This window comes from Protopterus annectens, chromosome 6.part0 (assembly GCF_019279795.1).
Source record: "Protopterus annectens isolate FY-2018-M chromosome 6.part0, PAN1.0, whole genome shotgun sequence".
Lineage (NCBI taxonomy): Eukaryota > Metazoa > Chordata > Ceratodontiformes > Protopteridae > Protopterus > Protopterus annectens.
Window position 1 is genome coordinate 515,699,160 of NC_056737.1, and position 24,786 is coordinate 515,723,945.

The 24,786-nt window shown below is 39.3% G+C and overlaps 1 protein-coding gene across 1 annotated transcript in view; it reads right to left on the minus strand.

Moving 5' to 3' along the window:
* Window positions 1-24,786, minus strand: part of LOC122804404 — a 481,872-nt gene that overhangs the window by 216,683 nt on the left and 240,403 nt on the right. The window contains exon 3 of the mRNA XM_044074234.1: window positions 12,074-12,237. Within this exon, the coding sequence (XP_043930169.1) occupies window positions 12,074-12,237 (164 nt within the window). The remainder of the gene's footprint in view (window positions 1-12,073; window positions 12,238-24,786) is intronic.

The window sequence follows — 24,786 nt, forward strand, 5'->3', positions numbered from 1 at the left end:
GCACATGTTAACAGCAGATGTGGCCTCCCACACACACACCACTTCTGTGAAGACAATCCCTATTACAGTAGCAACAGTCTACAAATATACCTGCACTACATACGTGACATCCCCTTGCACTCAGAGGTTGGGACTATTGGGGCTGAGGTAGGGCTCCACTCCATGTGCAGGACATATGGTGAACATATATGTATAAATAAGTATACATATAGCCATATAGATATGTACACATATACATATCTTGCTTACTGTATGACAACAGTTTTACACATATGTGCCTGTGTTCCAGCCTCTGTCCTCCACCTATAAACCAGGCTTTGCACATATGACATGCTGTCAGGGGTTGTTATGTAGTGGGCTGTGTGTATGTCAGGCTGTCATTCCTGCCATCACTCCACTGCTGTCATGTCCCCCACACATACTGAGGGGTTGGGGCCATATATGTGTGGGTTTCACCTACACAATACATGTCTGTCCTAATGCACTCCAGAGGCCATTGTATGTAACAGTGGTATATGGCCCAGTATTAGTGAGTGTAGGGGGGTGCACCATGACCAATCTAGGCTGTTACAACATGTGTGGGTATCTGGGATAAGCTGCCTTAAGGTATCTGGATGTACTGACCGTACAATCCACCTTGGGTACATGCAAGCCTACTGCCTCCTGCCATACGGGATGTTCTGTTTGTCAGTGTGATTGTGATGGTGTCAGGTATGCTTTGCTATGTCACAGATACATCCCATGGTGTCAACTGGGGTCTGTACACCCTAGAGATTGTGTACAGAGTGTAGATAGAGGCTGCTGACCTAACCATCCGCATTACATACTGTTGAATGTCTGGTATGCTGTGGCCCAGTCTGTCATTACTAATGTACTACTTGAAGGCCTCAGCCTGGGCAGCAACATATGTCGACCTTTCCAGACTACTGTCATAGTATAACTGTTTCACAGTTGCATTACACTGTTCATATGGATGTCAGTGTCTAAACAGCTAAATGACATGGCATATACAACTGTCAAAGTACACAGATAAAGCTTTCACATTCATTTATGCACACCTGTGTGTGGTGTTATACCCTTTGATATCTCTGTGGTTATATGTTGCAGGCTATGAATGTCATCCGTATGGGTGGCTCATGCAGTTTCCAGTTGGTAAGGTGGTGACTGTAGGAATACTGGTTGCTCCATATTGTGTGCATGTACTACATATGTATATTACTGTACAAATCTCTGTGTGTGTATGTGTAGTTACATATATATCTATCTATATGTGTATATATATATATATATATATATATATATATATATATATATATATATATATATGTATCTGCATATATGTGTCTGTGTATGTGTATCCTAGGGATGACCATGTCGTGTCTGGTCCTGGTTATGGGATCTGCACCACTTGGTACTGTATTACATGGAGATTGTGCTTGGCTGGGGGGAGTATACCTATTCGTACCAGATGTATATTGTGAGGGGCCTCTCAACCCCACTAACGTTGCATAAAGACATATATGTTTTGTTACCTCCCCATTATCTACAGATGTATGTTCGTATATAACTATATATATATATATATATATATATATATATATATATATATATACATACATATATACATATATATATATATATATATATATATATATATATATATACATACATATATATATATATATATATATATCTGCTGACATATATACATATTACCTGCCGTATATATTTAGACAAGTAGATGTGGCATTTTTATCTATAGATGTAGGCATTTGCATGTTTATATGTTCATACATATTGATATTGTTTTATATATATATATAGGTCTACTTCATATGATCGAAAGTTCATTTGATAGAAACTCATTTGACTGAGACCATAATACCGAAATTTCAAAACACTAAAAACCCATTTGACTGAAAACTCATAACACCTAAACATGAAATTTCAAGGATTATGCCCTTTTCCCCACTGTAGTGCGATCCTGGAGTTAGATTATATGGTAAGGGGGGTGTGGGGGGGTGGAGCCCCCCCCATATACTTCAGACATTTTAAACCATACACATGGATACTTATAACTGCAAAGAATAATTCTTTGCAAAAAAACAATATTTACCTAAACTATGTGGGGGGCTACATCCCCCACACACCCTAACTATATATTCTAACTCCATGATCACACTACAGTGGGGGAAAGGGCATATATATTTCACTGTAATGTGTAGGTGTTACGAGTTTTCAGTCAAATGGGTTTTCAGTGTTTTGAAATTTTGGTGTTATGGTCTCAGTCAGATGAGTTTCTATCAAATGAACTTTCGATCATATGAAGTAGACCCATAAATATATATATATACACATATATATATATATATATATATATATATATATATATACACATATATCAATATGTTGTAACCATTTAGACATTAATATATTTACTCACACACATACATCAACATGTTGAAATATATTCTTTGTACTGTTGAATGACTGGGCTGAATGATATGTTTGTGAATAATTCAAGGATACGTATATCTGAGATGGTTTAGTGGGAAATCACTTTGGCTATGGTGTGCAGGGTCATCGGTTTGTTCCTAGCAGACTATGCTTATTTTTTTGTGAGGCAGAACATGGGCCGTTGGATACAGTGTGATTAAGGTAAGCACTGCCTACACAGGTTAAGCAATTTACAAGCTTACTGGGTGTAGGACACTGTAAATGGAAATTAGCAGTGCTTACCTCCATGCAAACCCCTGCACACGGCCTTAAACTCGCTTATTAGTGCTGACATATGCTTACTATTGCTTCTTGCTGCTAACCTAACTATTGCTTTACGCATAATGATACTGACACCTCACATGTGCATTTCCTGCAGTACTCCAGGTTTTATATATATATATATATATATATATATATATATGTTCTTTTGTAGCAGCAGTACTCCAGTTCATATATATATATGTTATTCCAAGGGTTATGCAACATACACATTACTCATAACCTGCTTTGCCATGAGAAATGGTATGTCTCAGTTACCTTCATGTTTCCCCCCCCTCCTTTCTTGCTTACATCCATGGGGCAGTCCCATTAGAACGGGTCCATCCAACCCTGGCACACCTCAGCCCATAATGTCTTACCTATCATTGCCTCCACCCTCTCCCTCCTCCACATCAATCATCCTTCCTACAGGTTCCATCCGAATCTCACCACACCACTACACACTGCCACTCTCCACTTCTCGGGACCCATCATGTAAGTTGCCTCACCCCATGGATCTTCAGGGTTCCCACACATTCAGTCCATGAACATACGTATCCTTCTTTGCTTACCTGTGAGGCATGGTATGTTACCCCGAGGACTCTTTTTAGCAGAATTTTTGGGGTCGAACATACTTTTGTGTAAGATTAGACTTTGCAGGTTGACACTGTTTCTCCCACTGGTAGTATCCTGCCATTAGTCAGGATAGCAGTGCTGTGCAAAGCTTAGTGGTGCTTAATATTCAATTTACATGATATTTGCCTTTTGGCATTGATGTCTTCTTCATTACATGTTATATATGTGTCTTGTATCCTTGATTCATGTGTACATACGCTGTTTGGGATCCTGGGAACTTCAACACTTCATTGCAGTAACATCTCACATCTGGCCTTAATGCAGTACTCCACTTCACATATTATTGTTCTGTGAGAGGTTATACAACATCACACTATACATAGGTTCATTCCACATGTTCAGTTTGATTTTCCTATGGTGAGGATTTGTTTGTTGACACCTCACTCTTATGCATTGCTAATAATGACTTAGTGATTAACTACTGTGACTGTAGTGTAGTGGGTTCTGGGTTCAAGACTTGCAGAGGCTGTTTATTTTGTTGCTGGGCAGTACATGCGCTGTTGTGTACAGAGTGGTTAAGGCACTTTAAAGCAGTTGTAAGTGGGTTTGTCCAGAGATAAGCACTGCTAACCTCCGGTTACAGCTTCTTACACTCAGTTAGCTTCTACATTGCTTAATCTGTGTGGGCAATGCTTACCACCGCAAAAATGCACTTAAACACGCTTACTAGTGCTTATATATGCTTATTACTGCTTATTTGTGCTTAAACCTGCTTACTAGTACCTTATTCATTATGACACTGACACTTCACATGTGCGTTTAATGCAGTACTCCAGGTCACATTTAAATTTTATTATGTAGGTTATACAGCTAAAGGATGTAAAAATATGTTCATATACAGATTTCACATGGAAAATGATATGTGCTGCAGTGGGACTCAAACTGGGAATGCCTGTTCGTTAGGCAGATGCTCTAACCTTTACACTATTGCTGTGCTGCTTCATTTGTATATATATTGCTTGTTATCCTCTTCAGCCTTTTCAGCTGCTTTACCCGTAGCTAAGCAATGGGCAAACCCGTGCACCTACAGTTAGCTGTGCTTAGGGTTTTAAAAAAAATTACTACTAGGGTTTCTTTGTTTAATTTAAGTGTACTGTTGCTGTTGAACACATGGGGACTGTTGGTGGGGATATGCGGACACTTATGAGTGGACTCGCTCTTTATTTACACATTCTTCTGTTCTACTTTGCAGGGGCATGTTTATTCTGAGAGCTCTGCTCTCAGACACACCCCCTGCACTCGTCCACGCTCCGTATAGCATTAGGAGTTCAGGCAGCGCGCCTTCATTAATATGCATGGCGCGCTGCCATCCTCCTCTTAAACTGCCGCTACCATACAGGACTAGAGCAGTACTGCACGGAAGATTAGTAAATCTGGGGGCTAGTGTATCTCTTTTCATACTAATCTACATTTAAACATTATATACATTATATATTATTACTCAAAGCAGCTTACCTTTATCCTGTGTTTGTCACAATGCTAGCTGATTTGTATTACAGAACCTTTCACCCTAAGCTAATAAAAAATACTATATAATCATTGTCAGTTTTGTTACTTTTGTCATTTTTTGCACTTTTCTATATATTTACATCATTATGTGCTACATGTAATTAATATTTTGAAGTTTTTCTCTCCAGTTCTCCACTAAAAGAGGCTCTTTTTAAGCTCAAACAAACCAATGTTGTAAACAAACTGAAAATAAGTAAATAATGAATAATTAAGTAATAAACATGAGCCAGGGTTATAGTTAACATGTATTCTAAGCCTTCCTTCCACTTCACTGCTCCACTTGTTACATTTGATACAGTCTCAGAGATGTGTTTGGTGTAAATTATGAATAAAAGCACACCTGCCTTCTCCATAGTACCCTTTGAACACATATCCTTTTACATATGCCTTTGATGTGTTAGAAGGTTCTGATATGCACTTTTTTATTTCACAGTGTGACACAGAAGACATAAACATTCTTGTAGATGTGTTTGGAGCACTATAGGGTTCTACTGCAGATCATTCTATTCACGCACCTTGGAAGATGCTTCATATTAAATGGGCACAATCCTTTTAAAACTGAGTGTCTAGAGTATCTTTCATGAAGGGGGTTCAGTATGCTGCTGTGTTCCACTAGGCAAAATACTGCACTACAGTGTACTTACATCACTTTGTATTCACTTGCCAAATTTGTTTTACTGTACAGATATGCTCTACTAAACACCATGATCACCCACAGTACAACGAGGGCATCTTATACCCACATAGTGGTCATTCAGTGTGCAGTAAGGTTCCACTGAGCATCATCTTACTCTGTAGTACTCTATGGGCATACTGAGTCCTCTGATGATGAGATGAACTTCACAGTACACTTCAGGGTGCAGAAACCATTGGAGATGTGTTCAGTACACACTACAGTTTCAATGACTATTGTCTTTCTCCAAAGTGCACCGCAACACATGGAGTAACCATGTGGGATGTAATCAGTGTACATTGCTGACCCAAGGGCCACTATTCCATTCCACAGTGCACACTAGAACATTCAAGAATGCTTAAGAAGTGTGGTAAGAATAGTATACATGTTAATGGTGCATGTGCCAGTGCCATTCTATTCCTGTTAACTATTTTATAAGTAGAGTGACATCTTGTAATGTATTGTATCAGTCAAAGAAACATATTCCAGCTCCACTTTCCTGCTAGTGAGTTATATAAATACCCTAACAATGCCTGCAGTACCCCATATAAATGAACAGAGCATGTTCCTGCAGTATTTTGCACCTACACCATATTATACATGATTTGGAGATGTTTCCAATGAGCAGTAGATGCCAGTTGTCCATATTCTTACTTCACTGTACATCTTCACCACACTGTACATGATATAAAAATGTATTTATTTAATACGTTCATGTTCATAAGTTAATTCAACCAATATTCAGGCCTACAGACCCTCAAGAAACACAGAATCCTTCAAATTATAACACAACATATACCTTTACTCACACATTTAACGTAAATTGAAATTCTATAATTCCACTGATTGATCTAGTATTTATGGGCAGTTTATTCCACAGCCTAGGAACAACTTAAGTAACATATGAATCCCTATTATTTGTTCTAGCATATAAATAACTTGTCTTAGCCAATGTATTCAACAAATTTCTTTCCTTATTGCATTAATTTACTCTAAAATTAGTTGATATGTTATTTAATTGTATATTTAACTGTACTAAACATAATTTTCCATTTTTTTACATTTATGTTAATTTGTTTATATTAACAGGCTAGAGTTATCACACAGTGTCAAAACATATATGTTTTAGAGTTGGTATCTATGTGGAAGATAGTTCATAGATTGCTACTAGGCTTGGAGTCCAGGGGACTATTGAGGGGCCTAGCCCAAATCTTCAGTTGTCCCAAAGCACTGCCTGGTTAAATGATTTGCTCAAACACAGTAGTCAATGACAACTAAGGAAATCAGACCCTTTACTACAAGAGCTACAGCTCACAGCCTTAACCCTCTGCACCACCTGCCAACAGTCAGTATATTTTTAACTATGACCATGGATTCACTGCATAACAGGGCTATGTTAAGAAGCTGGCAGGCAAGATTAAAAATTGTCTATAATGATTAGATACTATGAGAAGTATTAAGTTCTGTTGACACTGCTAGAGATATAATTCAATTTGTGGGCTGAAAGTTTCTTAATTAGTTAACATTAGAATTATGGTTGTACTGCATACTAATAGGTTAATATTCTGAACTGATATGAAGATGATCTGATAGCTAAAACAGAGAGGATTTCTACAAGGTACAGGGTAAGTGGATGGAGGAGTAAGAGGAGACTTATAAAAGGTGCATGGTGACTAGGTGGATAAGTAAGAGGCCCTACACATGACTGGAAACAGGTTACTTACTGGACTGTGAAATAGCTCGGATAAGGAGGTGGTGGTTTCAATGTCAATGTCAAACCTCACACTGATGGTGTGGTACCACAGTAAAAGTGTACTTAATTAACAGGCTAAAACTACGATTTGTGTTTATGCACCACTGAAAATAATGAACATCTGAACATGTTATGTAAATAAGAAGCATGTTTTAACATGTATTTTTGTTTAATTTGAATTATGTTTAGTATGCTGTATTGTTTAAGGATGTAAACAGACATTCAAAGAGAGGCTTCATTTTTATGGTTGATGACAAATAAAAATGACAAAAAAGATGATTTTATTCAAAAATGTATGCAGTACCCATATCAAATATTACATATCACATGGTCATAATGCTCACTAGTTGCCTACTGGGCACAGTCCTGCTCTACATGCATATTGGTTATGTCATACACTACTTTGGGATGCATTCAGTATGTGCACAAGAGACTTCCACTGCACACATTTTAGCTTCACAGAGTACATTTTCTATGCCATACAGCAACTGTGATGTGTCTGGTGCAAAAAGGTGTTCCACGGCACATTAGACCAGTTCTACACTGCACACTCTACATGGCACTTATTATTAGGGATATCCTCAGTATACAGTGGACTTACAGTGAATTTCTGCAACACAAAGTTTAGTTACACCATGATCCTTCGCTGTATTATATGTATTACAAGGGGGTGTGTCGACTGTAAAGGGCACTCCTGTTGAATGTTTCTGACCAGTTGTATGTCTTCTGTATTTTGTAGATCTGCTGGAAGGATCATAGGTTCATAGGTCTGTACCAGGCTAATGGTCCTGGAGCCTTTACAAGCCTAGCCCATTGGATTACCCTGGCATCGTGCCACCTAACCTTAGTTCCCAGTGCCTCTGTTGAGTAGAGCTACTAGAGTGATCCCCGTGGTGAATTTTCTATTTCCCATCCACTCTTCAAGATTTTTCTTGAAGAGGGCCAGTGAGGTGCTCTGTTTGATATGTATGGGAAGTCTATTCCATAACATGGGTAGTCTTTGGGTTATGAACCTGTCCCTCCAGCTTGTTCTGTTGATTGTGGTAATGAGGTTGAGGTCTCTGGAGCGTGTGGTGCGGAGGGATTGGGATTTCTTTAGATGTAGCATTTCTAACAGAGCCGGGTCAGACATGGCTTTGTAAGTCAAGCAGAGATCGCTTCTAAGTAGGCGATATGAAACAGAGAATAGTTGGAGTTTTTTGAGTCTGTCCATATAGGACAAGTGTTCATGGCCTAGGATCCTTTTTGTTAGGTACTTTTACAGCTTCTCCAGTTGTTGCAAGTGTCTAGTGAGGTACATTCCAAATGGGGCATTGTACTCGATGACTGGCCTAATGAGGGAAGAGTAGAGGGAGACAATGACCTCTTTCTTCCTGGATGCAAAACCCTTATTAATGAGATGTGCCACATAGAAGGACTTTCTGACCACAGTGGCAATGTGGTGGTCAAAAGAGAGGTTACTGTCAACCTGTGTTCCCAGATCTCTTATAATGCCTTCTGTGTTCAGTGGACTACTATTTATGTGGTAATTCAAAGAAACTGGGTTTTTCCCCAAAGGGGATGACGACATTTTTTAACATTGAGCTTAAGGCCATGGTTCTGACACCAGTCACTGGTCTCAGTGAGGCCTTTCTGTAGGATGTCAACATCACTTAGGGAGTTAATAATAGCTCCCAACTTGCAATCGTCTGCAACCTTTGTCAGCCAGAGTCCCTTTGTGTTGGCCTGGACTTCAGAGAAGTATATACCAAACAGGAGAGGACCCAGGGCCGAACCTTGTGGGACTCCACTCATAACTGGTCAGCTACTTTTACACTGTGGGTTCTATCTGTGAGTCAGTTTGCAACCCACCTAGTGATATAGGGGTTGATGCCTAGCTTAGTGAGGTTTTCTATAATTCCTGAGTGGGGAATGGTATCAAAGGCTTTGGCCAGATCAAGGTAGGCTGTATGAACCACCTTGCCATCATCCACAGCTCTGGTGACTGACTCAAAGAAGTTGACCAGGTTGAGCAGGCATGATCTACCCTTCGCAAAACCAAATTGTGTGTGATCCAGAGTTTGGAGATTCCCTATATTCTTGTTTATTAGGTCCATGATGATGCGTTCCATAGCTTTGCATATCAGACTCATCAGGCTAATGAGGCAATAGTTCCCAGGGTCTGTAGTTGCTCCACCTTTGTGGAGATGGATGACTGTAGCAATGAGCCATTTAATAGGGACAAAGCCTGAGGTGAGGCTGTGATTGAAGAGGGCACACAGGTGCAGTGCCAGTTCACTCTGAAATTCATGTAGAACAGAGCCAGGGATATTGTCAGGTCCCATAGAAGCTGTATTCTTGGCCTTGGACAGAGCTGTTTTAATCTGTGCAGCAGTAATACTGGTGCCTGGCAATCGAATGGCATTGTGATTGGTCCTTTTGGTGGGGGAGAGAGGGGTAAAGTTGGGACTGAATCTGTTGGCCAGTATATTGGCAATATCTGTTGGCTCGGTAAAGCAGATACTATTATGCAGTAGCTCAGAGCAAATCTGGGTATTGCCATAGAGATTCTTTACATAAATATAGAAGGCCTTGTGGTTGTCTTTACTATCTGCTGCAATTCTGTTTTCATTGGTAGCTTTACAGGATTTGATGAGGGATCTCAATGTTTTGTTGAGGCTGATAAGGGAGTCTTTCCCATCTTGGGATTTCACCTTATTCTGCATCAGTTTACTCCTTCTGTTGTAGAGTTTGTTTATGTCAGGGGACCACCAGATTGGTTTCGTTTTTTTTGGGAGGAGCGCGTCTTGGTTCTATTGGGTAAGGCAAGATCCATGCATCTGTGTACATGTTCGTACAATGCACTGGTGTATGATTCAGCGGTCATGCAACTATTCTCCATTTGCATGGGTGCCGTGAAGTTAGCCACCACTGTTTTTAGGAGCCCAAAGTTAGCTTTGGAAAAGTTTTTCAAGGTGGTTACCTTTGCGGGGCAGGTGGGAGGGATGGGGATTTCCAAGGTAATTAGTTTGTGGTCCAATCTAACCAGAGAGGAGTTGACTAATGGTGTAGAGCAATGGTCACTCATGTTAGTAATGACCAGGTCAAGGATGGTGCTACCTCTAGTGGAGGTAAGAACGAGCTGGTCCAGGGCATTGGAATTAATGAATTCCAGGAAACTGTGGGCAAGTGTATTGGTACATGAGCAGTTTTCCCAGTTAATGGAGGGGTAGTTGAAGTCAGCCAGTATGAGAGTGTTAGGTTGGACCCTAATATTCTCCTGGGTGCTTAGGAATGTGGAGTGTGAGTCTTGGAACATGGTTGGAGACCTATAGCAGGCTATGACCTGAATCGCTGTCTTACCCAATGTTAGCTGCACCTGAAGTACCTCTGATGATTTATGTTGGGCTAACAGTCTGGAGATGTGCACATCCTTTATGAATATGGAAACACCACCACCACTGAAGCTTCGGTCCAAGTTCTGGAGCTGAAAGGTGTGGAATGAGTTATAGCCTAGTAGTGCAGAGGTACTTTCTGCTGCCTTGAACCAGGTCTCTGTTACAGCACAAATGTCAATGTTCTCCATTTTTAAAGAGTGCTTCGAGCGAGTGCATTTTGAGATTTAGACTTCTAGCGTTGAGCAGCATGACCCTCAGATTGCATTTGTTTGTAGCTGTTACGGTGGTAATTTGTTCTTTGTAACACTGCCTAAAAAAGGCACTATAGGGGTGGTAAGAGCCTTGGCCAGCATCCGGAAGCCCAGGGGTGACAGATGCAGTCCATCTCTGGCAAAGCATCGAGGTCTGTCAGTCATGTCATCCCAGGCAGACAGATACTGGATCCCCTTAGAATGACACCAGAAACTTAGCCAATTGTTGAAATCAACCAGTTTCTGCTTGTACTGTGGTATCATTCTGGGTGATGGTAGGAGGCTGCTCAGGGCTAAAGTCTTACCCACCTGGGCTACATAATCCAAAGTGAGATGTGTCTGCCATATAAATAAATTGCATACAGTCCAACATGTGAACATGTTTATGCAACTGCATGCTGTATACAATTCCTTTTTTTGATGCACATTGTTTTCCTTACTATGCATCTGCACAAAACCGAGCATGATCTTGGCCAACATATCAGTTTGTGCACAGTATTTCTGAATCATACATCAGTATCTTTGTTTTGTATGTTTCTTACCCTTGATCTCTTCATTTGCATTTGGAACTTTGTCTCTCAATATTGCCTTGTGCTTCAATAGTTTTCTGTTAATTATTGACAATGTCATTACTTTGTTTTGTACACTTTTCAAAACAGGAGGATTCAAAAGTGTATAATGTTCTTTTTCAAATTTCACAACCACCACTAGAAAGTAACACTTTGAGAATTCAGTATAAACATCCTGCTTAGGTTCAACGTATTCAACATTTTGTTTCTGCATGATAATGCCATAGGCATGTCTCTTTAATGATCTTATAAAACAATGGCAGAGTAGTTTAATTCCGCAGCTATCATAATAAACAGGAAGAGACAAACCATAAATAAGTTTGTTTTGGGGAATTTGAAAATTTTCATTGTAAACAGTTCATAAATCTTATCTTATAACTGCTACTGCCCATGAAAAATATTATTCTGCATTAATCTTATGTTTTCACTTTGCTTTTATCAGCGTGATAACCAATGAATAAAATCACTGATTTATTCTTTGTTCTCAAGAAACAAAGTACCTATTAAAATGCACTCACAATTATTAAAATGGCACTTAGTGTACTTACCTGAGGTGATTTCCTTACTTCTGTTGCTGGAGAACTGTTGAGATTTCTACCCATTGTTTCATTATACCATGGTGGGCTAACAATTCCCTCAAGCTGTTCCAAAACCATCCGTAGGTAGAACACTGCTGACTGTCGAGTGTCTTGAGAAAGCAGCCTAAATGGTACTGAAAGCAAAAAGACGTGCTTTTTACTTCACAAGGCCAGCAATTAACTCTACTCCATGCTTTGACCTGGCCTAAAAAATTTCCAGTGTCTTCGTAATAGCACTCTTCAGATCAGTATAGGAACAAGTGTCACCAGCATAACTGGTTCAACTTTGAGCAAGTGAGTACTAAATGCTCAAGTGTATACACATGCACAGAAACACATACACATGCTCATACGCACAAACACACACACACACACACACACACACACACACACACACACACACACACACACACACACACACACACACCTCCTTATTACAGTTCAAAAGACACAATGTCCTAAGGACAAAGCTAATAAGGGAAAGAGTGGAATGGAACAGGATGCAACTTTCATCAAATGAAAGGAAAAGATAAAAGCTAAAATACAGGACCGGCAAAATAGAGTTACTGACCAAAACAGTATGCAGTATGCACAGCATGTAATTTTTAAGACAAGCTGTACCAGAATACATCTAAGAGATATCTAGCACATATCAAAAGCCCCACTGAATACTGCATAGTAAAGAAGTCAGGAAACACCATCACAACATTTAATACTTTTTAGCATATTACATGGATTTCATGTCACACTAATCATAGTAGTGTCCGTAAACAGTTAAAATGACCACTGAAAATATAACAGTTAAGCAATATAAAGCGGATTATTAAGCCACAAGTTAGCAAGGGATTTAACACATGAAAAGAGCAAAACACAAGCTCTCAAATTTCCCTTTTAACTACTCTTTTATGTATGGGCTTGAAGCTTCCAGGTATACAAGAAAAAAATCTTCACACAGGAGTTCTCCCATCAAAGGACTTCTTCCTTACTAGAAAGCAGCACAAGGAAATAAACACGTGGTTAGCGATGGAATTTGACAGCTGCTATTTTGCTGTTCATATTGATTAACTTAACATTGATTGATAAACGAATACACAGTGTAGTAGAAAGTAAGAAATGAGCAGTTTGGAATCAGATCACGATGCAGCACAACAGACTTGATATTTGCAGTGAGACAGATACTTGAGAAGATGGTATCAATGAGGAAAGAGTCCGAGTGGGCATCCCTAGACTCAGAGAAGGCATATAACAAGGTACCAAGAAAGCTGATTTGGGAAGTCCTATGGTGGTTCAATGTCCCACTAATATCTGTAGAATTAGTGCAGGCTATGATCAAGGACCCAATGACTTAAGTACGAACAGTATTTGGTCTTACAGAGGGGTTCCCAGTAGGAATGGGTGCACATCAGGGTTCATCTCTGAGCCCACTGTCATTCATACTAGTGATGGATTACATTAGCAAACAGGTCGGAAGAAACATATCAACAAATTTGCTGTACGCAGACGATGTGGAATTACAGGCAGACTCTTAGCAAGAACTTCAGCAAAGGATAGGGGGAATGGAATGCAAAACTGAAGGCACATGGGATGAACGTGAGTACAGATAAGACAGCTATAATGGTAGCAAAAGGGGAAATCAGAGGAAGCTGAGAACTGAGATAGAAAGGAAAACAGTGGAACAGGTTAACAGCTTCAAGTATCTGGGAGAGGTGGTTGAGGAGAAGGGAAGTTTGAATGAGGAGGTCAAAGCTTGAATCAGAGGGGCTGCATTCAATTGGCATAGAGTGTCAGATAGTGTATGGCAGAAGAATACCAAAGAATCTTAAAAATAAGATGCACCTAACAGTGGTGTGACCAGTACTACTGTATGGTACAGAAACCTGGGCAGTAAAGGCAGAGCAGCTGAGGAAGCTAGAGGTGATAGGGGTGAAGTGCCTGAGAGGGGTGGTAGAATGTACACTGTGGGACAGACGAAGGAATGAGGATATAACAGCAGAAGCCAAAGTAGCTCCACTTGTAGAAAAGGTCAAAGAGAACAGATTACGGTGGCTCAGACACATGTACAGGAAAGCAGAAGACAATCTGGTGAAGAAGATTTGGGACACACAGGATGAAGGCAAAAGGAACCAAGGACATCCAGCAAAGAGATGGATGGACTGTGTGAGAGAAGACCTGTGAAGGTCAAGCATGACTGTTGAAGAAAGTAGGAGAGTGGCACTGAACAGAGATAGATGGAAACAAGTGACATGACACCCCAACACTGTGTAGATAATGGGGAAAAGGGGGGTTAATGATGATGATGATGACTGATTAAGTTGTCTTTGCTACTTGCATGACTTTTGTACCTGAATATTCAAGTGAATGCTCAGTTAATTTTTACATTTAATAGATATTTCAGCTGTTAAGCACCACCTGTCTGATCTAGTTCAGATTTTTAGCTTACACTGTAATATATCTTTTCTAAAATTGCAGTGCTCAGAGTCATGTACTTGAGTAACAAATTTAAAGTGGTGGAGGTCATGAATGATACAAACTCTGCAAGGGCAGTTTGGAAACAGACCACATTGACCAAGCTTTCCCCTCCTCCAGCAGGTCTAAGTAGCAGGTAACCTTAGTTGCAAGGGGACAGCCCTAGGTAGTAGCATGAAGGGTCCAGAAGTCCAGCAGTTCTTGAAAGAGGATGGAATGGAGTTGTATAGGATAAAGAAGACAAGATATATAACAGGTAAAACAGGAGACTCATATCAGATAAACTTGAACAGGCAGTTTGCTTCACATTTAACCAGAGGAACTTTGGCAGCATTGCTGGTTCAGGCTATGTGTGCAGTATGTGGAATGTTCTGGCAGAGGTGAGGCAGAGTGGTTTCCAGTGAAGGAAAGGCTCTAAGGGGTGTTAAAACCAGCTGCTTATGAAATGTGTGAAAAATCTGTATGACTTGGTATAATGTATCTCAGAGTATCTTGGTTATGCAAGAGGTTTTGTACATAGAATGGATTCAGACAGATAATACACATTAATAAAGGGTAAAGACATTCAGAAATTAAGTGAAGTAATGAGGAAGCATGATCCTACTTTGATTTCAGCAGTAAAATGTGTGCATTTAATTAATTTAATTATCTCATTTAATTAGTCCTAATTTGCTAGATGCATTTTGTGAGAATAGACTAGCTGGTTTGAATATTCCAATACTTTATTGATATCACTATGTTTCTGCAATGTACCTGGGGATTCAATAAACTCCATGTAGAATTTGCACAAAGCCTATACAAAACGTATGTGTTAGCATGATAAGCAGCAACACTAACTGCATATGCATGCAGCACATCGAGCTTACACAAATACAAGCATCATACCACAGCCAGGAACAGTGTTGCTGAACGGGAAACCATGCAAAGCAGCATGAATGCAGAAAAAACATGCATACAAGTTTGTCTATGGGCAAACCTGCTCTGCGAAATTGCGCAGACACCCACAATGACTACCAAGGGTGAAAATACTGCAATAACTGCAGTATTAACACATTATAGAAAAGTGTACTCAGTGCAATTTACACTACAAAAAGTATTTATAGACTGAAATAATAGATGTTGAGGTGATCAGCAAGGGCAAATACAATGCAACATAAATACACTAGGCAGGGAAAGTGTGTTGATTAAAATGGCCACAGACATGAATGACAGGAAAGACCCAAGATAGGATATGTCAAAGTATATGCACTTCCAAGACAAGTCAGTAGCATGACATAAAGCACATATGTAGATAGTACAGTACATACTGCTGTTTACACCTCCTGTGCAAGTATGTGTATATTACCACACGTGATATTATTCATGTGTCTGTCGCACAAGGTTACATGGCAATGGAGTTGAATAGTTGTGATCTAAACATCACTGACATTCTCACTGGAGAGAACATTTAGCAAGGATGGTATATACATTAGGGGTATGTGTATGTTGTAAAGATCTTCAAGATGACTTGCTTAAAATATGACTGAAATATCAGCAAACCTTACAGCCCATCATGGAGACACAGCAACAAACTCTCTGACAACTGCTGTCAGAAGCAGGCACAATCAGAAACATTTTAAAAATATTAACAACATTAATCTGTGACACTGCCAGAATATGTGAGTTTAAGATATCGTACATGTTTTGCAGGAACAGACATGTACAACTATAGCAATTGCCAGTATTCTATAAGGGAAATTCACCTCCCCTTTTCCAAAAATAAGCTGTTTTTGGAAGGGTTAAGTGGGACAGTGTTAAACCTGGAGTTGAATCCAGGGGCAGTCATAGCCATTTGAGAGGTTTGCATGACACATAAGTCACGATCCACACATGCAAGAATCAAACCCATGCCATTAGTGTTGTGAATGATCTCTGTTTTTACTGGGTTCAGCACAGAAAGATGTATCACACATGCATCTCATACAACACCTTGAAGGGAAATCTGCAATGTCAATTCCTAATAGGCATGCATAACAGAGAATTGTTCTGTATGGGTGACAAGATGTGCGCAAGCTTACTGTGCCAAACGTAAAACACTTGACTAAAGCATCCCTGGCTGACACAGGTATCGACCATATGGATAACAACACTTAGAAACAACACACTATTATGAGTAATTTCCCTATACACAGCTGCGTATTGCATGCATCTGCCACATGCAGTAGCAATAGACATTGTCTGCAGCATCTGCAACTGATGTGTGAATTAAGAACTGGTGTGTTATAATGAATGGTACAGCACGATGGCAATGCATCAACTATGTCCATGTGCATAGAAACAACAGCAGTGCAAAGTTTAGCATCAATGAGCAAGAAATCTGTCACTGTGATATTTTGTTCACATACCAAACAATGCATGGAGCACACTTTATAGGCACATGCCAAACCTCAAGACATGTGCCACACCTTCACTCTCCCCCTGACATTGCTAGTGGAAAAGTTACACTGGCATGAAATCCTGGCATGCATGCATATGTATTCATGCTAACTATCAAGTGGTAATATTAATGTGATGTACTGTTATGTCAGTGATGCTGTACAGTCACACTATGGCTGTACCTAAGATACAACTAGAGTTCATAGCTTCATAGGTAAGTACTAGGCTAATGTTTCATGATGACCTAAAAGCCTAGCCATATTTAACAGGAGTTTCTTGATTTTAAATAGCTATGTGAACAAAGTTCACACAGTTATGAGCCTATGCTGTGCTAAGTCCAACTGCCTCTATCCATGAGGAACATGGGCACAACACCAGGAGTACAATCACCATTAACCATCCATTGATGCAGTTCACAGCTGAACAGGGTCAGGAAAGGTCATTTCTTTATGTGAATGGAAAACTTTATCCAAAGAAGGGGTAGTGTCTGAGAGACATTTCTCTCTCTCCAACATGATTTACTATGTCAGAGGTTAAGTTAACATCCTTGGAACAAGTGAACCTCTTTCAGTTTGCTTTACCAATGCATATCATTTCCATCAGGGCCAATTTGTAGACTGCCCTACACGCCAGACACAAATCGACCCTAAGCAGTCTGTAGGGGACAGAATACAGTGATATGGGTTTCAATCTTTCCATGTAGGACTTGTCTTTTACACCTTGTGCAAAATCTTTGGTGTTGCTGCAGCTGTGTGTGGAGTTACATGCAAATGGGTTCATTGTTCTCAATTACTGTTGTAATGAGGGCCAAGTACAATGGAATTATAATATGCTTTGAGGTGGATAATATGCCCATATTTATGAGTTGTGCCACATAGAAGGCATTTGTCACTACTGTGGACACATGGTGGGTGAACTTGCAATTACTATCTACCCGAGTACACAGATCACATACCACTTGGTCTACTCATTGGGATGTGCTGTTTATATTGCAATTAGCTTGGGTATTTGCTTCACAAAAGGAACTAATTATGTTGTTTTGGAAATTTAGTATGTCTCCATGACACCGGCATCATTCATTTGCATGTGTTAATATTTTCTGCAGTATATTAATACTGTTACTGGATTCAAGGATTGTCCACAATTTGCAGTCATCTGCAAAGTTGGTTGGACAAAGGCCATCTAAATTTGCCTTGCCTTGACTTCTGTGAATTAAGTACCAAGGAGGAAAGGGCCTAGTACAGAGCCCTGTGGTACTGCACTGGCCACTGGCTTCTTGCTACACGTGACTTCAAACACTGACAGTATGTGTCCTGATGGTGATCCATTGGGCTACCCACTTGGTGACATAATAGTTTATGGCCAGTTGAGACAGTTTCTCTGTAATACTGGATCGTAAAATTGTGTCAAATACTTTGTCCAGGTCAAGTTATGTGGGATGCAAATTCTTTCCACCATCCATGGCCTTGGTGATTTTCTTGAAGAAGTCTGCCAGAATTAATAGATATGATCTAGCCTTAACAAATCAAAAATGGGTTGGTTACACAGCTGGCAGATTACCTATGATCTTGTGGATAAGGTCCATGAAGATTGTTTTCACTGGCTTACAGATAAGGCTAGTCAGACTTATTGGTCTATAATTCTCTGTGTCGGGTGATGCTCTCCCTTGTTCAGACAGATGACTGTTGTCCACCATTCTGCCAGAAAATAGCCTGTCTGGAGGCTGTGGTTTAGTAGGGATACAACTGTGTCTGCCAGCCATGTTTTAATTTATTGATAAGGCAACCTGGGATGTTGTCAAGGCTCATTTATGCCATGTTTTCAGCCTTAGAGAGTGCATACATGAGCTGCTTTCTTGAAAAAATATGCTGAGTAATGTTTGTATGTATACTTTTGTTGATGACCAGTGGGGACAGGGAGGTGACGTTGGATCCTAATCTGTCACCTAGCAGGATGTCTTTTGCCTCCGGCTGAGTACTGGTGGTGTCATCCACAACCATCTGTGTGCATAGCTGTGTATTCCCCTTAAGATTTTGTACTTAATTAAAAAAATATTTGTGATAACACCTCCAAATACAACCTTGGATATGCATCACATGACACACAGTGGAACTGTTAAGACAGTCAGACAGCTCTTCACGTCATTACATAACATACACATCATATGCATATATGTTTATCAATAGAAAGGTGGGTGTGAGGGATCTGATACCATATATGGGCACATTACATATGAGGTGGCTGTGGTTCATGCAGAAAGGTTTATGACACAAATGCTGAGAGTCACACAATGCAACACCTGAATAATTTGTGAACAGCAACACAATTGTGCATACAATGAATTTCCAAAGTTGCAAATGGATCTGAACTGATTATATGTTTATATATATATATATATATATATATATATATATATATATATATATATATATATATATATACCAGCATTACAATATGTGGATGAAACATAGCATATGTGCCCATGTAATTAGTATGATGTAATATTGCTGTATGTCACATAGCATTCCATGATGGTAGGTATACACATGCACATATACTGCAAGTGTCAATGAGATGGCTGAATGAGAAATGTGTATAATGTTAATATACTCCACTATAAGAATGCATACCTTACTAAGGTAACAACATACAAAGCATCATCCCATGGCAGCAGTCCTCAGGAGGCATATTACTACAGCTGTTGTGGAAGGAACATGTAATCAAATGGCAGCAGTGACCATCAATAGAGTACCTCAAATCACAGATTGGAATACACTGTTGTAGGGCTTCTGTACATCCACACCTCAACACACCAGATCAGGAAGACAACAACATTAACATGTGCAATCTTCATAGAGTTACAAGACATTACTAAGCGACTGGCCAAAATCACCTAAAATCATAGCCATTACTATAGCCTTTAATTAAAAATTGCTACATCTATATGATGGAAAATAGTATGGGTACATGCATGTGTGTCTATGTGTTTGACTGCATTACATACTGCTTCTGTTCATATGTGACATATGCACCAACACCACCACATGACAGAATCAGTAATGACACATCCAGTCATTTGCAGATGGCTTGCAGAAGGTCATGGAAGGGCTGTACTTTACAATATGTGTAAACATCTTTGAGATGATGACATCTTCCAGTGTTCTGCAGAAAGGATGTTATGTGAGCTGAGGAAAAAAGGGATGTTGGATTCATGGGGTTATGTTAAAGGTTCTCCTGAGTGGGAGTCAAATGAAAAGAGATTCAAAAGATCATATACTGACTAGAAAAATAAGCCCATGTAGGTATAAAAACTGGATTCTATACAATGGAACATTATTAGCACCACCATAGATGGCTAACTTTACATTGTCATAGTGCACTTTATAGAGGATGACAGCATCATTGCATGCTGAGAAGAAAATGCTGGGAGGAATGTGTGACAAAGATGTAGAGTCATATCTCAGTGTAAAATTGCCTCCACACACATATTTGAATGAATGCACACACAAATTGTCTGCTGGGATATTAGAACCAGAAACTATCTAACTACACAAGCTACAGAACACAGAAGTTAATGCTTGTGCCAGCACAGAAATCTGACGGCAGTATTGTCAGAATGCACTTTATAGGGGATCGCATCATCATTGTTTTTTTGAGAAGTAAATGTTGGTAGGAGAGCGTGACATAGCTGTGTTCTCACATGCCATTCCAAACTTGTTTCCAGGCTGATAGTTGAATGAACACACACACACATTCCAGTTGACTGCTGTGAGATTAGAACTCCTACCAATCTAGTTATACTAGTCACATGGCACAAGTCTGTTTTTCATGTTGTCAGAGAACACTTTGTAACAGATGACATCACCAGTGTATGTGAAAAGAAGATGCTGGTAGGAATGTTGCACATGTCATTCTAAAATGGTCTCCTGACTTATAGTTGAATGAACACACACAAACACACACAATGACTGCTGTGAGATTAGAACCCCTATCTAGCTATTTACACTAGCTAGAGAACAGTGCACTTAATGCTAGTGCCACAGCACAAGTTTGACTTTCCTATTGCCAGATAACACTTTATAGCAGATGACATCATCAATGTATGGTGAGAAGAAGATGCTGGTAGGCGTGATGCACATGCCATTCAAAAAAGTTCAAAAATGGTTTCCAGAATGAGAGTTAAGAGAACACAAGCAAGTTGAATTCAGTGAGATAAGGCCTCTATTTACCTAGTTACACAAGCTAGAGAACAGTGTATAATGATAGTGCCACAGCACAAGTCTAACTTCCATATTGTCAAGAGCATTTTATAGCAAATGACATCATCAGTGTAGGGTGAGAAGAAGATGTTGGTAGGAGTGTCTCATATGCTGTTCAGAAATAATCTCCAGAATAAAAGTCAAATGAACACACACACACACACACACACACACACATGCACGTGCACACAAAAGTTGATTGCAATGAGATTTGAACCCCTACCTACCTAGTTACACAAGATAGAGAATACAGTACTTAACTCTAGTACCATAGCATAAGTCTGACTTTCATATTGTCAGAGAACACTTTATAGCAGATGACAGCAACAGTGTATGAAGAGAAGATGTTGGGAGTGCTGTATGAAACTGCTGTGTAGTCATGTACTACTGTGAAATTTGTTTCTCAAGGAGACTCGAGTGACTAAAATAGGCTACAGACTCATGCTCTTCTGAATATGCATACAAAGTTAGACATACAGGCACACACAAACGTTGACTGTTTTGCAATTCAACCCCCTACCTAAATAGATAGTTAAGCTGCAGAATGCAGTACTTAACATTCGCACTATCACAGAAGTCTGATATTTTAATTGTCATAGTGGTCTTATAGAGGATGGCATCATCATAATGTTGCAGGTAACATATACAGTTATGAGATTTATGTGCAAAGGCTGGACTTAAGATTTCCTTTTGTGATTGCAATGTGCAAAAATACTTTAAAAGACATCTTGGTAACATAGGTGATAAGCTGTAATGAATGCATGCTACAGAAGTGAGATATACATGTACCTGTTTCTCATGCGCACACGCGTGCATACACACACACACACACACACACACACACACACACACACACACACACACACACACACTTTGGAGACAGCAGGACTGCAAGTGTGGATGTACGTGTCTTCATATTCTGATGAACTGATGTCGACAGTACTAGATTTTCTGACAATATCAATGTGTTTTGATCAGTGAAGACCACAGGCCAGTGTCAGTATAAACCCATAACAAATGTAACAATGCAGTTGTGCTCTTTATTTCTGTAGTATATTTCAGACTGGACCAATCTGCAAGTGCATTGCTGCAGGGCACACACGAGTCTGAGTAAGTATGTCTTCAATGAAAAATGTCTCTTCCATTTTGTTGTGTTTAACAATGCCTTTTGATAAGATGGAGGATAACTGGGCAATAACAATATTAAGACACTTCAAATGCCTGTTTCAGCAGTGCATCTCTGAGAAACTCATTTTTGCAAATGATGGCAAAGTGTTTTAGCGAGATTCCCGTTTTATAAATACAACTTGAACTTAAGAATTAGGAATATAAATTATGTGAGAAATAGCTGACAGATACTATGCTGTTTATATTGTAGTTCATATTGGAAATGTGACTAACTTTTATGACATTAAGAACTGTTGCTATTGTTTTCCCCATTTGCAAGGATTTAAGCGACAAGCAAATGCAGTTCTCTGCATAAATTTGAAAATAATAATATTTGTATTGGTTTCCCTTCCTTCTTGCAAACAGTCTAAATGTTGATGTGTGACCATAAGCACTATGGGCAGTACTGGGTACAAAACATTCACCTGCTGCCTAGCTTTCCCTGTGGCAACAGGTGTAGCAGCAGTAAGCTTCTGGTCAGTGTACATATAACACAGGGTTCAGATCCAGATTATTCACTTTTTTTTACAGATGGTGTCAAGATGGCTTTAGCTAAGTAAATGTACTGCAAATGTGAACAATAATGACTACTTTAAAGTATGTGTCTTCCACAACTTTTATCATTATTGCCTACTCTATACAGTAGTACAACTATTAGTTGCTTTGCAGGCCTCACTACAAATCACAATTTAATTGTGTGCACACCTTTCTACAAATGGTAAGGCGTGGTACATGTTTTGAAATGATTAGTATGACTCAGCAGACATGCCAACAATCTGTGTATGACCATGTATCCTGAGAAGTGTGCACAGTATGCTTAGTCACAGTAAGGACAGTCGTCCATAATCACCTGAACATGTCACAAACAGAATCTTATGGATGATTTTAAAACATTCCACAGTACATGAGCAGTGATAAACTACTGACTTAAGGTAACATGTTAGTATTATCCATCAGCACAGTCAAGTCAGTCTGCAGACACCATCCATCAACCTGACAGATAGACACGTGTAAAAAGGAATTGGAGTGATGGGATGAATACAAGAAGAGATAAACATACACCTAGCAGTTTTTTAATGGCACATTAATGGTCATTTTTGGTCTGTTGCCATTATTAACATTACATGCTGTGTAGCATGAAGTAAATTACATAAGGGAGAGGAGCCTTGGGAGAGGGGCAACAGGCTCATGACAAGAAGAACAAGGTTAGGTAAATTTGTGACAGTAGTGAGGATGGATGTCACTTCAGATACTAGTTTTTGGGCAGAAATCAATACATCTCCCTGAAAAATCATAACTGCAGCAAATTGTAATATGTGGGGAATTAAATATACCATGCACATACAACATCGCACTAAGAATGATGAGAAATGCATCTGGATTCAAAACCTTGAAGCTATTGTCAAAAAATGTTTCAGTCAAGTGATTTATGTCAGCACTCCACAGAGGAATCTGCTTTTTGTTACATTCAACAGTCTAAAGAATTGTCACGGTGTCAAAGGAAAAAACTTCAAAGACCAATACACGTAAGGTTCAGTTAAGGCACATTTAATAACTTGCAGCAAGGAGACAAAAACATGCAAATACAGGATTTTGCCTAACTACTAACAGGAAGTATGCTATTCTTATACTGTTTTACAAGACATGGCCTTCTATAGCTGACGTAATCAAACACAACTTTCAGTATTGTTCTACAGCAGATGTTACTCAGATTTTCTGCTGACATGACTAGATTTGTGAGAAACTTTTGAGAAAAACAACCTGGCCTTGGTGGGCCCTAGCCCATTACAAACTTCTATTGTGTAGTTCTAATGCATGTGTTACATTTCAAGGTACTTTTCTAACTCAGACACAAGCAAATGCTGATTGCAGTTGATCTTTTCAAACAGTCTTTGTTCTAATTATCTATAGCTTCTGCAGCTGTGTATTTTCTCACAGCACAAGCGAAACTCCTTGTCTAAGTTTCATAACATTTATACAAGTGGTATTGTTCTATTCATTATTTTCCTGACACAAGCAGAAATCATCTGCTTCTCAGTAAATTTCCAAGGCATAAGCAAAGTCTTTAGCTGCGCATATTTCATGACAATACAAGGTCAGAAAGCTTCTGCAATTTGTACAGATTTATGCAGTGTAAAATAGAATAAATGTGTTAACCCTTTTCAAGCTCTAAATGCACTAAGCATATTACTAATACATACTCTAATACATATTTTTCTGACATTTCCCTCCTTTTAATACTTTTATTCTACTTTCAAAATAAGCATAAACAGTTTTTTTTTTCTTCTCCTAACCTCTTCCTACTCAGGATTTGCAGTTAAGAGAGTCATTCAGTTTAAACTTATGAAAGCATTTCAGTTTTTCAATAGTTCTTCA